We start from the raw sequence: 14,909 nt of genomic DNA on the forward strand, positions 1-14,909 counted from the left end.
AGAGGAGGGGAAAGAGGATGGGTCTGCCAAAGCTTTTGTGTTGGAGAAAGACGCGCCAAAAGCCATTCGGAGGTTCTGAAACCGACTGACCACATCACTCCGTGTAAATAGCAATGACTTCAGCACTGTAAATACGCAGCACCAATAAAAGAATAAAATGCAGAGCTGCGTAGCGTCGTTACTCTGAAGTAGCCCACTCCGGCCACTGTGACAGTCTGAGTCGAAACAAAAATAAAAAAATCCTTCAGTAGCACCTTAAAGACCAACTAAGTTTTTTATTTTGGTATGAGCTTTCGTGTGCATGCACACTTCATCAGATAATCATCAGATTACTGTATAGGTAATTACTGAGACGGGTGCCTCTACTTGTGGTAAACCTAGGGCAGGAGGAAGGGTGTCTACTGAGGAAGGAGAAGACTTGACCAGAAAGCACTTTTCTTATAGCATCCTGGGTTAGAAGGGTGATCAGGGCCAGAATATATATACCTCATGGCATATGTTCCCCAGTTTCCTGCCCCATGCCCTCCCACATACCCTGAAGATGCACTGCACTGCTTGGGTTCAGAGCTAGAGAAGCAGATTCCTCCAGGGGGCTGTTGAGACCATAGGTTTATTGCATGCACTATACGGTAGATAGGACTGGACTCAGGTCCGGCCAGAGACATTTTGGCACCTGAGGCAGGCTCCAAAATGGTGCCATGCTCTCCTCAACGGAATATCTGCATCAGGAACAAGGTGCAGAGAGAAAGATTGACATCGGGATCTGCTGCCCTAGTGGATTCTGCCACCTGAGGCAGTCATCTCACCTTGCCTCTTGTGTGGGCTGGTCCCGATTGGACCGCTTACTGAACTGCTGATTATTGGGATAAACGTTATGCATATTATGCAAACTGTGCATAAATGTTATGTAGAATTGTGCTATCGGGAAGAGAGGGGATCCCAATAATTTCACACACACACACCATTTTTTCCAGGACCCCAACTAACATATTAAATGCTAGTCTATCAGAAGGCGAACGCAAATAATACCTATTACAATATCGTCATTAATAGTAACACAGCATTATAATATGTATATTCCAGATGAGTTTATTTTAAAAAAAACACTCCTCTGCTTCCTACCCCGCTTCCCCTTTTCTTTAAATTGCTCCTGCTGAACTCACTCCGTTTCCGTTCCCAGCTCAGAATTCGCCGCCCTCGCGATTATTTACATCAGCAGACTATCGTAGAGGGCGAGGAAAGGGGGGGGAGACGCTGGGACTTGTAGTCCTGCCCCGTTTCCCCTTCGGCTAACTTCACTTCCCCTTATGGAAGCTGTTTTTGTTTTACGTAGCATCTATCTAGCTGGTACACGCGGAAGGAAGGCATTGGACTACATTCCCCAGAAGGCCGTGCGCTCGAGAGTGGGAGAGGGGAACTGGACCTTGAGCCTTCTTCCTCTTGAAGCAGAACATTGGAGGGTGGCGGGGGAATCTCCGCTTTCGCGCCGTCGCGTGGTCGGGAGTCGGGACCCAGCACAGGGCGGGTGGGGGAGAGGGAGGTTGGAGGGAAGGAGGAAGAGAATGAAAACAGTAAGGACAGCGGGAGCACAAGGCGGCCGTTCCCGCTGTCGCCGCTTGGGGTTGGCGAGAGGAGCTGGCTGCTGAGAGGAAAGCGGGCTGGGAGACGACGGGGAGAAGAGACCCTGAGAGACCGAAAGCGACCTTGCCGCTGCCGCCGCTGTTGCGTGGCTTGTGGACGGAGGAGGACGAGGCAGGGAGCGAGGTGGCTCCCCGGGGGAGACGGAGCGAGGCGAACAAAAGGCTGCCCGCCTTGCTTGACGAAGGGACCGGAGGAGGCAGAACTGGGCGACCTTCCCTGGCCGAGAGGAAGCCCCGTGAGGCGGACGCTCAACTGGCAGAGTTCTCCGCCGTCTTCCAGCCATGAAACGGAAGAGCAAATCCCGAGGAGGAGCTCCTGGCGGCTGGTGCTCGCTCTGCCGCGGCTCTTGGTGAACCCGAGGCGAGGAGGCTTCTTCCAGGAACGGTTCGAGCGAAAGAAATCTCTCCCCGCTCCTGCTGCTCCTGCTCCTGACCCGTGTAAACGAAGTGACTTCTGTTTCCCCTCAGCAGCAGGAGAAGAAACGGCGCCGAGGGAAGCGTGTCTCGTGAGGGCAGCTACGGTATTTTATAACCGTGCCTCCCTCTCTTCCTTTCCTTCCCTTCCTCCTTTCGCCTGCCTTTGCCAAGCAGCCTCCATCGCTTTTGAACGGGGGCGCGTGGATGCCGGGAGGCGAGGGGGAAGCAGGCGCCGCCGCCGCCGCGAGCTGTTTTCGGGTCGCTTCTCTCCCACACGCTGCTCCCGGCGATGAAAAGCGGGATCCAGGAAGCTGCTTCTGCTTGGTCTGGCTGCTGGGGATAAATAAACCCAGATAGAGTGGGAGGCGGAAAGTGAAGCACCCGCCGCTCTTTTTCTCGACGTCTGGCTCTGTGTTCAAGTGGAAGGCAGCGCTGGGGTCGTGAGGTGGTTGTGCACAGCTTTGGGTCCAACGGCAGTTTGAAGGGAGCGGGTTAGGTGGGTGGGATGCCTGCCCGATACCTTCTGGAACGGGAGACGAATCTTGGATGGCTTCACTGTCTGACTGACTAATTCCTGTATCGAAGCTGGAATGAGTTTCAGAGAGCAACTCGTTTCTTTGCTTATATAAAAGCCTGGAAGTCTCGGTAAGAGCGACAGAAGGAAGAAAAGCAGAAGGGATTTATAATATAAACATTTTATTTGCATCTCTTTCCCCTGAAATCAAGTTTGTTTTTTTCTGGAGGAAAGGGAGGGTGAACTGGATATTTGTTGGCAAATAGAAATGAAGGCTGACATTTAAAATGTCATGCATTATTTTTTCCCTGGTGATGGATATTGACCACCACATTTATGTCTTGTTCAGAAAACTTTCTTTTCTATAGTGAGAGCAAAGAGGAACTAATAGTCTTTTGTTGTCATTCAGAGCAACAGCTGGAAAAATACAGGCAGCTTACAGTGAATTTAGAGTCTAGGAAAAATTGGATATTATGGATGGTTTCTCAAATGCTGGTTTTGGATTTGGATATATGTATTTGGAACAATTAATAGGAATTTTAATTTTTGTAAAATGATCTGCATAAAGGATCTTAACAAACTTATGTGAAAGGAATGTACTCAGTTACAAAACACTCTTAACATTTTTAACCAAGACATGCTTAAGGATGTGGATTTGATGTAAAAACTGAACAGCTTGTTAAACAAAAGGAACAATGCTTCAAAATCCTTTTAAAGCGCTATTTCTTCGACAGTTGATTTATATTTTAGCCGTTTCTAGTTCCCATTTCCTTGTATGATTACATACTTTTAAGGAACTGTTTTGAACTGTTTCATTTCATTGTGAAGAAAGGATAGACTACTTATGACTTCTTCAATGACAGCTTTGGACACTGAACAGATAACTGGGTGTTGTATAATACCCTGATAAACTAAAGTACTAAAAGTGGCTTCAAGGAAACATCTTACCCAAAAGGTGTTTTGGGGGTTACTCCCCTCCTTATTCCCCCTTGATGACTCCAGGAGGTGGTGGAGGAGGGCCCATGAAAGACTGTGAATACAGTCAGATCAGCACTCACAGCTCCTCTTCTCCCATGGAGTCTCCTCATAAGAAAAAGAAAACAACTGCCAAGAGAAAATGGGAGGTTTTCCCTGGAAGAAACAAGTTCTTCTGTGATGGAAGGATCATGATGGCTCGTCAGACTGGAGTCTTCTACCTGACCCTTGTTCTTATTTTGGTTACCAGTGGACTGTTCTTCGCATTTGAGTAAGTGGCATTAAAGTTTTCATTTCTTTCCCCCTTTCCATAATGATACAGCTTTTTGAAAAAGGTTTCTATTTCCATTCTGTTCTATATTTACCAAAGATGGTTTGCAGTCTGTAGGCATGGATAAGTGAGTTGTACCTATATCATGACTGATATAGTTATGTTTACAATATGTTGAGACCTTGAAGCTGAGGTTGCTACTGTTTTCCACTACAGCTGAATTTAAAACAGCCATTCTTTCCTTATGTCCGGCAACTTGGGCTGCTACATATGAATGAGAAGACTAGTTATTCCTGCTTGTTATTTCTCAAAACTATTACAGTACTTGATAGTACTTTTTCACACAGCCTGTACTAAGCTGAACATACTTGCATTTTAAAAAGAAATTTTAAAAAAACCTTGAGTCTAGCTGAATGATTTTAAGATTACTTTGTCAAATGTTTGCAACAGGCTATTAAGGAACCAGGTGTTTACATTTACATCTAACTATGAACTACATTTTCCTCTTTCTCTGATCAATTCCTCTGTGTAAAGGTTTGTATGTATCAAGTTGTTAGCCTGCCAGTGGATGCAGTTTGTAGAACTGCAGTTTGTACCTGGTAGCATGGTCTGTTCATTATGCTGTTGCTTGATTTAGTTAGATGAATTTTAAAACCTCATCCAAGAGGTAAACTCAGTGTAATTAGGCTAACTAGACATTTCACAACATTCCTCTTCTCAGCTATTGTTCAAACTTACTTCTTTTTTGTTGTTAGGCAATTCTTCCTTTAAAAAAAATAAAAGAAATAGATTTTTTTAAAAAATTATAAATACACCTGTTCATCATAAATACCTTACTCACTTCCCTTTTTGAGAGGTGAAGGATATTGCTTCTGACTTTGCTCAGTCTTTGTTAGCTTTAAAGTCTTCTCCTCACCCCAAAGCACCTAGTATTTGCAGCTATGTGAGTTCAGTATTTTTTTAACAAAATAAAAAGCTGTAACTGAGCAAGAAGAAGTGTGTAAATATGAGATACATGCAATAAGCCTGTGTGATGAAAGTGATCAGGGAGCACTAGTGTACACACCCTTTATTGCTTCCTCTGTGGCTCATGCCTACCGTATATTCCGGCGTATAAGACGACTGGGCATATAAGACGACCCCCAACTTTTCCAGTTAAAATATAGAATTTGGGATATACTCGCCATATAAGAAATATGACCCGGTGTATAAGACGGCCCCTGACTTTTGAGAAGATTTTCCTGGGTTAAAAAGTAGTCTTATACGCAGGAATATACTGTAGTTATGCTGTGCTGTGTTAAAGTTATACTCATGGAAGGCTAGTTAGCTTAAGGATAGTTTAATATGTTATAATTTTGCTTTGCAGTGGTCTCAATATTTATGACAGATGCAAGAAAATGTGGTATTGCTGTTGCACACAGGTCCTGATTTTGGGTTTCCTATACACATCTGCTTTGCCGCTGTGAGAACTGGGTGCTGGACAAGATGAATTGTTGGCCTGATCCAGGAGACCCTCCTTATGTTCTTAAGTGGACCTTTTAATGTACAGTGCATAGAAATGTTTTCTACCAATAGGCATGGAGTTTAGCATTCTATGGAGAAATTGTGTAAATTATGAATCCTGATGGAACCATTATTTGATAATCTGTTTAGCAGATAAGCTTTTTTTTTAAAAAATTATCTTTATTCATTTTCACATAGAGAAAAAACCATACAAAAATACAAAAAATATGAGAAAAAAAAGAGAAAGAAAAAAAACATGAGAAAAAACAAAACAAAACAAGCCCACAATAAAAAAAGCAAAAAGAGAAAAAAAAGACAAAATTATCTAATGATCTTATATCAGCATCAAATCATTTAGACTTCCCCGGTTCCCCTCCCACTGATTCCCCATTTCAAATCTTTATAAAACAGTTTTCACATACTACCAATTATTTCCCAATTAATTACAATTTCCTCTCTTATTATCTCATTTCAATTTTATCTATTAACCCATTTTTTATATACATACATTTCCAATTAAAAAAAATTCCCCAACTTAAAGTTTTCATCAAAAAAGAATTCCCTTTTAACACTTCTTTCTTCCCTCCTTCCCCCGGACCCCAGTACCCCAGAAAAGCCAGCAAACTCCATAATTCATACCAGTGTCAGACTTTCCAATCAATCCAGCCTTAAATCACATAAATAAACTTTTTAACCCACCCCCACCCTTTCCACAAACTTCCCACAATATATTGTAAACCCAGCCTGTTTCCCCATTTTTCTTGCTGCTTCCCAGCACCCTCCTCCCATCCCAGTTTCCCAGTGGTTTCCCAGCTCTCCCCCTCTCACTGGGAGTGCAAGGATCCTTTCTGGTACACAGTTGAGGGGTTCTTTAATCAAGTCCCAAGTCTGCCCCACATCTCTCACTTGTGGGTCATTTTGCCATCCTTTTTCCTCCTCTTCTTTGAATCTTTGCGCTTCTTCACGAGTGTCGTTGTCTATTTTTTGTAGTTCTTCCTCTCTTGTCTCAGAGCTGGTCTCTTTCCTTATCTTTTTCCATGCTGTCCCTTGGTTCCTCCAGTCTTTTATTAATTTGTCTCAATTGGGTATTATTCTTGCCCAGCTGATCTTTAATGCACAAAAGTTCTAGGTAGATCTTTTGGTAATAGAAATCCTGTATTGGTGTTGGCACTTCCATCGTCATTACTCTTAAGTCCCGTGGGAAAACAGCAGATAGTGAAGCCGGATGTGGCAGGAATCAAGTTACACAATGGAATCCATTTTAAGTCCAGTCCTGGCTATTCCATTAATCCAAATAGAACACATCAACCCTTCATATTATTAACAAAATTTTAAGTCCGTTCGCTGGTCTCTCCAGGGACCAAGGTCCAGCCTTCTGGAGGGTTTAAAAGTCTTATTTTTGACGAATTGGTTGCTCCTCTCCCTTCCCCCATCAGGGATCAAATTACTGCATCTTAAAATACTCACTGTGGGAGACCGACTTCCGTTTTTTTAAAGTCTCCCAACATGTCCATCTTTAATCGAAATTTTGCCGCTCAAGGTTTTTACTCACGTGGAGTTCTTTTTCCAATTCTTTAAATTATGGAAGGCATCCACTGCTAACTGGCTGAAGGCTCAGGGCTTCGTTTCTGGAGGTGGTGAAGGTGCCCAAAATGGCTCCCGCAGCTACCACCCCGCTGACTCTCGAGAGCTCTGCGGCTTCTCGGGCAGCGGAGGAGCTGCGATTCAGAGCTCTGCCGGGCCAAAAAGCCCCCGGGAAGCCCAACCCGGGGTTTGTGGGGGTCCGCGCGCCCCCGCGGGAGTCCCCCCCCTCCTCGAAAGCCAGAAGCCTCGGAGCTCGAGGCTTCCGCGCCCTCACGCCAGCGCAGCAGACCGGAAGCCTCAGCAGATAAGCTTTTTTGAACCAAATCGTGGTCCATTCTTCCATGCACTGAAAACAGTGGAGCCTACTTTTGAGTGTAAACACACATGATTGCACTAAAAGTATTTTTTGTGCTTGGGGACAATTTTTTCCACAAGAGCAGGTTTGGGGTCGAGCCACTGAAGACATGGTGTGTTTACATGATCCATTTTTCATTGAAAGAAAGAGCTTCTGTTTCTGGTTAGTTTATATAAGGTATGAATTAGATAAGAGGTTTTGTGATCCATGGACCACCAGTGATATGTGAACTTCATTCAGGTGGTCCATGGCATGTGCACATTAAAATGTCATATTTATTTTTAGTGGTATCTTTATTGTTTCTTTTCTTATATTGTATTTTATTGAATTACAATTCAAATTCTATGAAATGCAAATTACAATGCAATAAGACACAACTTTAGAAATGAAAGAACCAATAAAAACACCATTCAAAACATAATACGGTAGTTGCTATGACATGTAGAAAAATAATTACGTAGTCTGCTAAGACCACCAGCAGTTTTCAAGCTGTCTGTGGCAGGGGGCAAGGAGAGATTGGGAACCACTGAACTACCGGGGTAGATGCTGATCTGATCTTCAAAGGGCAAAATAGAGGCTGAAAGAGATTCTTGGTGAAATTAGACTTTCTTACATCTCCAGATACTTGTTCATATACATTTGGTAAGTTATCATCTTTGATTTGTAAAAGTTAAAAGAGTTCCTTAGAGAAGCATAACTGCAAATCTGCATAAATAGATGGGGTTGGTGTTTGTTTTTTGTACCTACATATTTAAAACATGATGCGTGATACAGCACTGGAAGCTTTTGTCCATGTAAATGGGTGTTATTGTTGGGAGGCTATATTGTTCCCATACAAAGTAGGATGATAGATACCATGGCCAGTAATTTCACCTGCTGGAAGCATTTTATTCATCCTGCTTTATTATCTTTATTTTTCTTTTTTAGTCTCATCAAGTACCTTTGATGGGCACCTTTCAGAGAGGTTCACCTAATGGATTTTTTTTCAGTACAGCAATTCTTGCTTGAGTAATGAGAAAATTTCACCAGGAAAGTAATAAATACCTCTACTTTTAAGTAACCACTCACATCTCCATGAATCCATCATAGAGTTTGCTAATGCATGGAAACATTATACTATTTCAGGACTCACTTTAAAAGTTCTAAAGCAAAATGTTAGATCTTGTCCTTACCTGTCAGAAGGTATGACATGTATTGAAAGAGGCTAATCAGAAGTGAAGTAGATTACAAATAACCTGCATAAGAATAAAACGGTACAGCAGCTCTGGGTATTTCTGCCTCTTCCTGATGGCTAAAGAACAAAACATGTTTTGAGACAATAATCATGTGATAATCAATTTGTTGTAAATGCCCTATATACAGAAAGCAAAACACTGTTGCTCTACTTTTGATCTGATGCCATAAGTTTGGCAGTTATTTTTATCAGCCTAAGAGGCTGTCATTTAATGAACAGCAATTTAATTTGAATTAGGCATATTAGAATCTAAAATCTTCTCAAAACACATCACGTAAGTAACTCATTTCTATTCTACATACTTGTGCAAGACTCCATAGGTTTTTGTGTATTTGTACACTCTGCTTGCTATTATCAAGAACTTTTTGCAACAAATACGCAGGCACATGCTGCTAATTTTTCATAAGAGACACCATTTAAAACTGGCACAATCTGTTATTGGTGCACTTTATTAAATAATATTTAATTAAATAATATAAAACAATCTGCAGGTGTTTCCCTTTCTTTATTTTTAATACAAAAAGTTGTGCAGCTGTAATTAAGTGCGTGCATGTGGTGGAAATTATCCCGAGCGCTATTTGTGTGTAAATTTATAGCTGTAGTGGCTTACAAGGAGGTATATATTGCCATATATAGCATACCAAGCAGTTGTTAGGGTTCTTTTTGATAATTAGTATTATTAAGTTTAAGGCTGTCAAAGCATCTGTCTCACAATGTAAAAAGTATATTCTTATTCTGTGAGAGAAATCTAATGTTCTAAAGCAATTTTTTTTGTCTCATGTGCTCTAGTAGAATGGGTATGTCCCAGAAGATTCAATCAGAAGTAATAATCTTTTGCTCTGCCCTTAGCAAACAGCATGAGGAATTAGCATCTTGAGCTATTATTACATGAAGTGCTTGAGTATGGAATATTGAAATATTTAATTTTAAAGATATCTTGTGTATATGCAAATACACAAAAGTGGCACAAAAATGATTCATATGCAGTTTCCCATGGCCGCCTTCATTTTATGGTTTGATAGTTATTAAAGCATACTATCTACAACACAATTTGTAATTCTGTTAATAGTAACATTATTTCATCACAATAATTATATATGAATTCAGGATGCATAAGCAAATATGTAATTAGTTTTTCCCCAGCTGCACATACTTCAAGATTTGAATATGCCTGATGATGTGACAGCTAATTTTTCAGAAAGTTTATAGGGACCAGTAAAAATACTGAATATTCATGTCAGAGTTTTCCAGCCTTAATAAGAAGGTGGGCAGGTCAGGAGGACTGAAATCTTTGATATATTAACAAGTTAAGCTTGTTATATAAAAACAGATGGTTGCTGATCTGGAAGAAACGACCTAATGGCAAACAAATGGGTAGATCTTAAGTATCACTCCTGGCAGGAAGTTAATGGGGGAAGGGAACATTTCAACTTCTTCAGGTACTTGGTTAGCAGTGTCTCCTGAGGATCTCTGTCTAACATATAGAAAGCTCCTGAAAGCAGGTGAAGAGCTGCTTCCTACTGGGGCAGAGAAAGGCAGACTCCACTCCAACAGATAGAGATTGTGCTTCCCCCACCCTGCCAAATAACTGTTTGGCAGGCTGAGAGGAGCATGTTTTACTTAGGGAGGAAGGCACACAGAGACTACTGTTTCCTTCCTCATTGCAGTTGTGCTCTCTTCAGCCTCCAAGCAATAACGTGATGGTAGGTGGAAGGCATGTTAAGGGATTCACAGCAGGTGTCAGAAAAGACCTGTGAAGTTGCCTGAGAGCTGCAGCCACTACATCTGTCTTAAATGCATCCCTTAGATCAGGCATCCCCAAACTGCGGCCCTCCAGATGTTTTGGCCTACAACTCCCATGATCCATAGCTAACAAGACCAGTGGTCGGGGAAGATGGGAATTGTAGTCCAAAACATCTGGAGGGCCAAAGTTTGGGGATGCCTGCCTTAGATGCTTCCAGTACATCATCTGATCATGGAAAGATTATTAAAAATTACAAATGTTTCTTACTCCCTTAAAATGTTATGATGGGAGAGTTGGAGTACTGTATATTCCTGCGTATAAGACTACTTTTTAACCAGGGTGGATAAAAATCAATGATTTTTTTAAAAAAATCAAAAAAATCGGATTTTTTTGATTTAAATCGGATTTTTTTGATTTAAATCGATTTTTTTGATTTAAATTGGATTTTTTAAAATAAAATGCTTTTTGAGGAAAATATATTACCATCCAAAGGTTATTCCATCATGAAATAAAGATTAGTTTTTTAATTATGTAGAATAAGGTTGTATATGTTTAATTTTTGGGGTAAATAAATTCCATTAATCCATTCACAATGTCATGCACTTCCAGATGTTTTTGTAAGATTATTGGGCAGTTTCTCTGCCTACAAGATATTATCACAGATGCTTGGTTTACTTTTGCAGTTCTCAAAACTGAATTTGACTCAACAGAGATCACATGCCTCTTCTTCACAGCAATAATGTTATAACATGAACAGAGTTGAGAAAAAGACCTTAATCCTATTGTTCTATAAACCTATGAATACAGAATCAACCCCTTCAGTGCTAAGTTTCAAGAAGTTCAGTGAATAGCATAGAAACAATATTTTTCTGATTGTTTGGAGTGGACAGTATTTAAGTTTTTCATGTGTAGGCTGGGCTGACAGTCTAAGTTTCTTAAAATATTTATATTTTGTTTTTGTTTAGCCAAATTAGTTAACAAACATGGATGTTTGTTTAAGCAAATAACATATGCTGTAATGTTATTGTTTCAGTTGAATAAATCTATTTAAATTATTATTAAGGTAATGATTATTTTTCTCCTTCCTAAGTACAACAGTAAAGTTGTCCAAATATGAATAACCCATTAAACTGGGGATAAAAAACTAATATGAAAAGTTGTTATTCTAAAAATCTTCATCTACTTGCATATTAAAGTTATACCAGCAAGAATTAGTCTTTATGTAGAAAACTATGATTTAAATCAAGCCTTACTGACTAGTGATTTAAATCATGATTTAAATCGTGATTTAAATCAGATTGATTTAAATCAAATCCACCCTGTTTTTAACCCAGGAAAATCTTCTCAAAAGTCTTAGGATATTGATTTCAAAATTGCACATTAGGCAAACTAGTTTTTACCCTCCCTTTGTTTCCCCTTATGAGATTGTATCATTAAATTATTTTATTATTATAAAATAATCCTGTGGAATTCCGTTTCTAATCTGGAATATTTCTCTAAATATGGTCCGTCTGTCGCCTCCACCAGATGCTCTGTCACATACTCTTGTGGTTAATTTGGTTATGTTAGAATTTTTTTAGTCCTAGCCAGATATTTTAGTTCCTGTTCAACCCCAGTGAGCATGACCAATAGTCAGGGATGATGGGAGTTGGAGTCCAGCAATATCTGGAGGGCAGCAAGTTGGAGAGGACTTTATTAGTTATTGTTTTTAAAGTCATACAGCTTCTTACTAAACAAGCCTGCTACACAAGTGATTATCAGACTATTCCAGTTCCCTCTAATAACCCTGGATCCCTGGTGCTGATGTGGGAAGTAGCCATGTCATCTGCCTGATCTGTTGGTACCTGGATGCAGGTGATCCAGGCTCTCATAGGCCCAATCTATTTGCATTGAGAACAGGTTGTTTGCATTTGCCTTGAAAACTGTACAGATATAGGTACTTACAGCATGGTAGTGATCTGATTCAGATGTTACAGTCTCCCCCCGGTTGTATATTCTTTTTAAAGCACTGTTTAAGCCACAGTTCCCCAGTTGTAATATTATGGGGATTGGTTTAACAAACCACCATATATTCCTTGAAGCTTGGGGTGTGGGGGGTGGCGAGAGGGGAATGTATGTTCACAAGGCCAATAAACAAAGTTTATTGTGTCTGAACCATGCCAGTATCTTAAAAGTATTAGTGAAGACTGTAAAGATCTGTGCTCCTAGAAAAGTACATCTTCATCTTGAAAAGTTCGGGGGTGGAGGGAGCTGCAACATAGGCCTACACTATTATTTTCTTCCTATAGTTTGCAAAAATCAGAATATTTGTGATAATTTTAATACAGAAGTAAGCTATGCACTTTAGACCAGTGATACAAAATTGTTTATAAAGTTGTTTGCATTCTCTGGAAATGATATAGAAATCCTGTTGTAATGTGCAAAGGGAATTTGGTAGAGAAGCCCCTAGTAGTGATTAGCTGATCTGATATCACAGAGTAAGACAGCTAAGCTCAAAGTGGTAAGCAGAGAACAAGCAAGCCTGCGTCCCTCCCTCAGTTCATGCATAGAAAGCAGCAGAATAAGAGAAGTAGGCGATCTTGGGAAATTACAGTTGGGTCTTGTGAAAGGGAACTGAGGGCAGATGTGTGTTAAACTCTCAAAAGTGGTGTTTTAATACATGTTCTAATGGAACATTGCATTTGCAAAGTAAAACTATTGCACAAAAGTTTGCACTTCTGCATAAATATCACACTGCGTAAGTCTTATAAGTAAGTGTACTGTACAACATTTCCTAGCCTGCAAAAAACGTTATTAGTTTGCTGGGGGCTGGCAGAGGAGAGATGGATAATATCAATCCACACTTCTACACTCCGATTGGTTTATGTGCTGAGCACAGAGGAGAGAGAGAGTGCTCCATTCCTGCACTGCCATACCTCTCTTCACTTGTACATGGAATTCGATACACTTGCTGGCATGCAATTCTTGCCACCTATGGCTACCATTCTAGTACTTAAATGCAAAGCCAAGCTGTAGTATGTTGAGAAAAGTGTTTATATTCTATCTTTCTGTCATTGACTCCTGAGGCAGTTCACATTAATAAATGAAGTATTTAAAACAGCTTACAATGGTTGCTGGACACAGCTTTATTTATCCTTATGCATATGAAACTAATTTTATGTTGCTGTCGGTGATTAGGTAAGTGCAAGGTAACGGCATCCCTGGAACACATATAATGTATGCTTTGTGGAACAATTTGTGCTGATTGCAAAATTTGTGTTATAAATCAGTACTGTATCTTTAATTATTTCTAATCTACAACATTAAAACTGAAAAGAGAAATATCAGGCAATGAGGTTGTTTCAGATTTAGGCATATGTTGTTTAGGCATAATGTATTAGGCATATTAGCCATGTTAAAATAAGAATGATTCATACTTGGCAATATACATTAGATTCCTAGATACTTAACATTTGTTGTGGAGACATACATGACATACACATGCACCAGTCACAAAAACCCCTTAATAAACTTCTCCATACAGTATATAACTAGCATAAAAAGGATAGATTTCTTGTAAATCAAGAAAATCTTTAATAAAAATACATTTAAAAAAGGATAGATTTCCTGACAATTCCATTTTTGTCCACAGCTTAGAAGAACACTATTTTTAAAAGGGAGGAAATAAGGATGTCTGGGTTCTGCTTCCTCAGTGAGTAATCCCAAGGAAGGAAAACTTGCAGAATTAAGTCTTGTCACACTGACATCCAAGCATTGACAGGCAATGAAAGGGTGGGCCTTTGCTGTTGCATGGATTGGAACTGGGCAAATTAACACACTGATCTGTAGCCCAGTCAAGATACTTTCATCAGGAAACAAAACATCTTCTTGAGGATGCACTCCTGACCCCTAGATTTTTGCAGAGATGATTCAAATGCATGGATGAGGGACACTTGGATGGTAAGGAGGAAGGCCCCTTAACCATTCCTATTCTGGGCAACTCTTGCTGGCAAATGCCTCATTTCTAAGGCTGTTGTTCTCCCAGTTGGATTGGGTTGTAGTTTTGGAGTCCACCTTGAAGAAAAGATAAAAATATATATGAGGGGGTGGCATTTTGCAGGGGAGACATGGTAGGCTATAAGTGCCGTTCTCTTTAGCATTATGAGGGAATTGCTCTTTGATTTGTCCGGTATCTCTCCCACTCCATGGTTTCTTCCTTGAAAATGGCTGAGATTGACTGGCAAAGCATGAACAAGTGGGCAGACTCAAGCTCTTCGGGTATCTGAATCAGCCATAAGTGTAGCAAGGTTTGGCCATAACTTTTTATGATTGGATAACTGGATTTGCGATAAAAAGCTTTCTGATAAAAGTCTCTGCGGGTATTTCCTATTCTGATGTAGCCATTTAGAATCCTGAATTTTCTCTTGTTTTTTAGCAACTCAGTAACCATAAAAGGAAATGTATGTTCAAACTCCTCTTTTGTAAGGAATGAATAACTGGTGTTGTTTGTAAGCTGCCTTAAGTCCCTTGAGGTAGTGCATATATGTGTGTGCATGCATATTTACTTAGACATAAATCTTACTGTGCTTTGTGGGACTTACACCCAGGTATGTGTACATAGGATTGCTGCTGTAGTTCCTGAGGATAATCTGTATAGCCAAATTTATTATTATTATTTATTAAACAAGAGATA

The 14,909-nt window shown here is 40.2% G+C and overlaps 1 protein-coding gene across 5 annotated transcripts in view; it reads left to right on the plus strand.

Annotated features, from left to right (window-relative positions):
• The first annotated feature begins 1,360 nt into the window (after positions 1-1,360).
• ZDHHC14 (zinc finger DHHC-type palmitoyltransferase 14) overlaps positions 1,361-14,909 on the plus strand; it is a 65,141-nt gene continuing 51,592 nt past the window's right edge. Inside the window, exon 1 of one of the 5 annotated variants that reach the window (XM_035108653.2) lies at positions 1,361-3,817. In XM_035108653.2, coding sequence (XP_034964544.1) covers positions 3,564-3,817 — 254 coding nt within the window. In that variant the 5' untranslated portion in view covers positions 1,361-3,563. The remainder of the gene's footprint in view (positions 3,818-14,909) is intronic. The other 4 variants (XM_035108655.2, XM_035108654.2, XM_035108656.2 and 1 more) reach the window with 4 other exon arrangements.

The sequence above is a fragment of the Zootoca vivipara genome, chromosome 3 (genome assembly GCF_963506605.1).
Source record: "Zootoca vivipara chromosome 3, rZooViv1.1, whole genome shotgun sequence".
In the NCBI taxonomy this organism is placed as follows: Eukaryota; Metazoa; Chordata; class Lepidosauria; order Squamata; family Lacertidae; genus Zootoca; species Zootoca vivipara.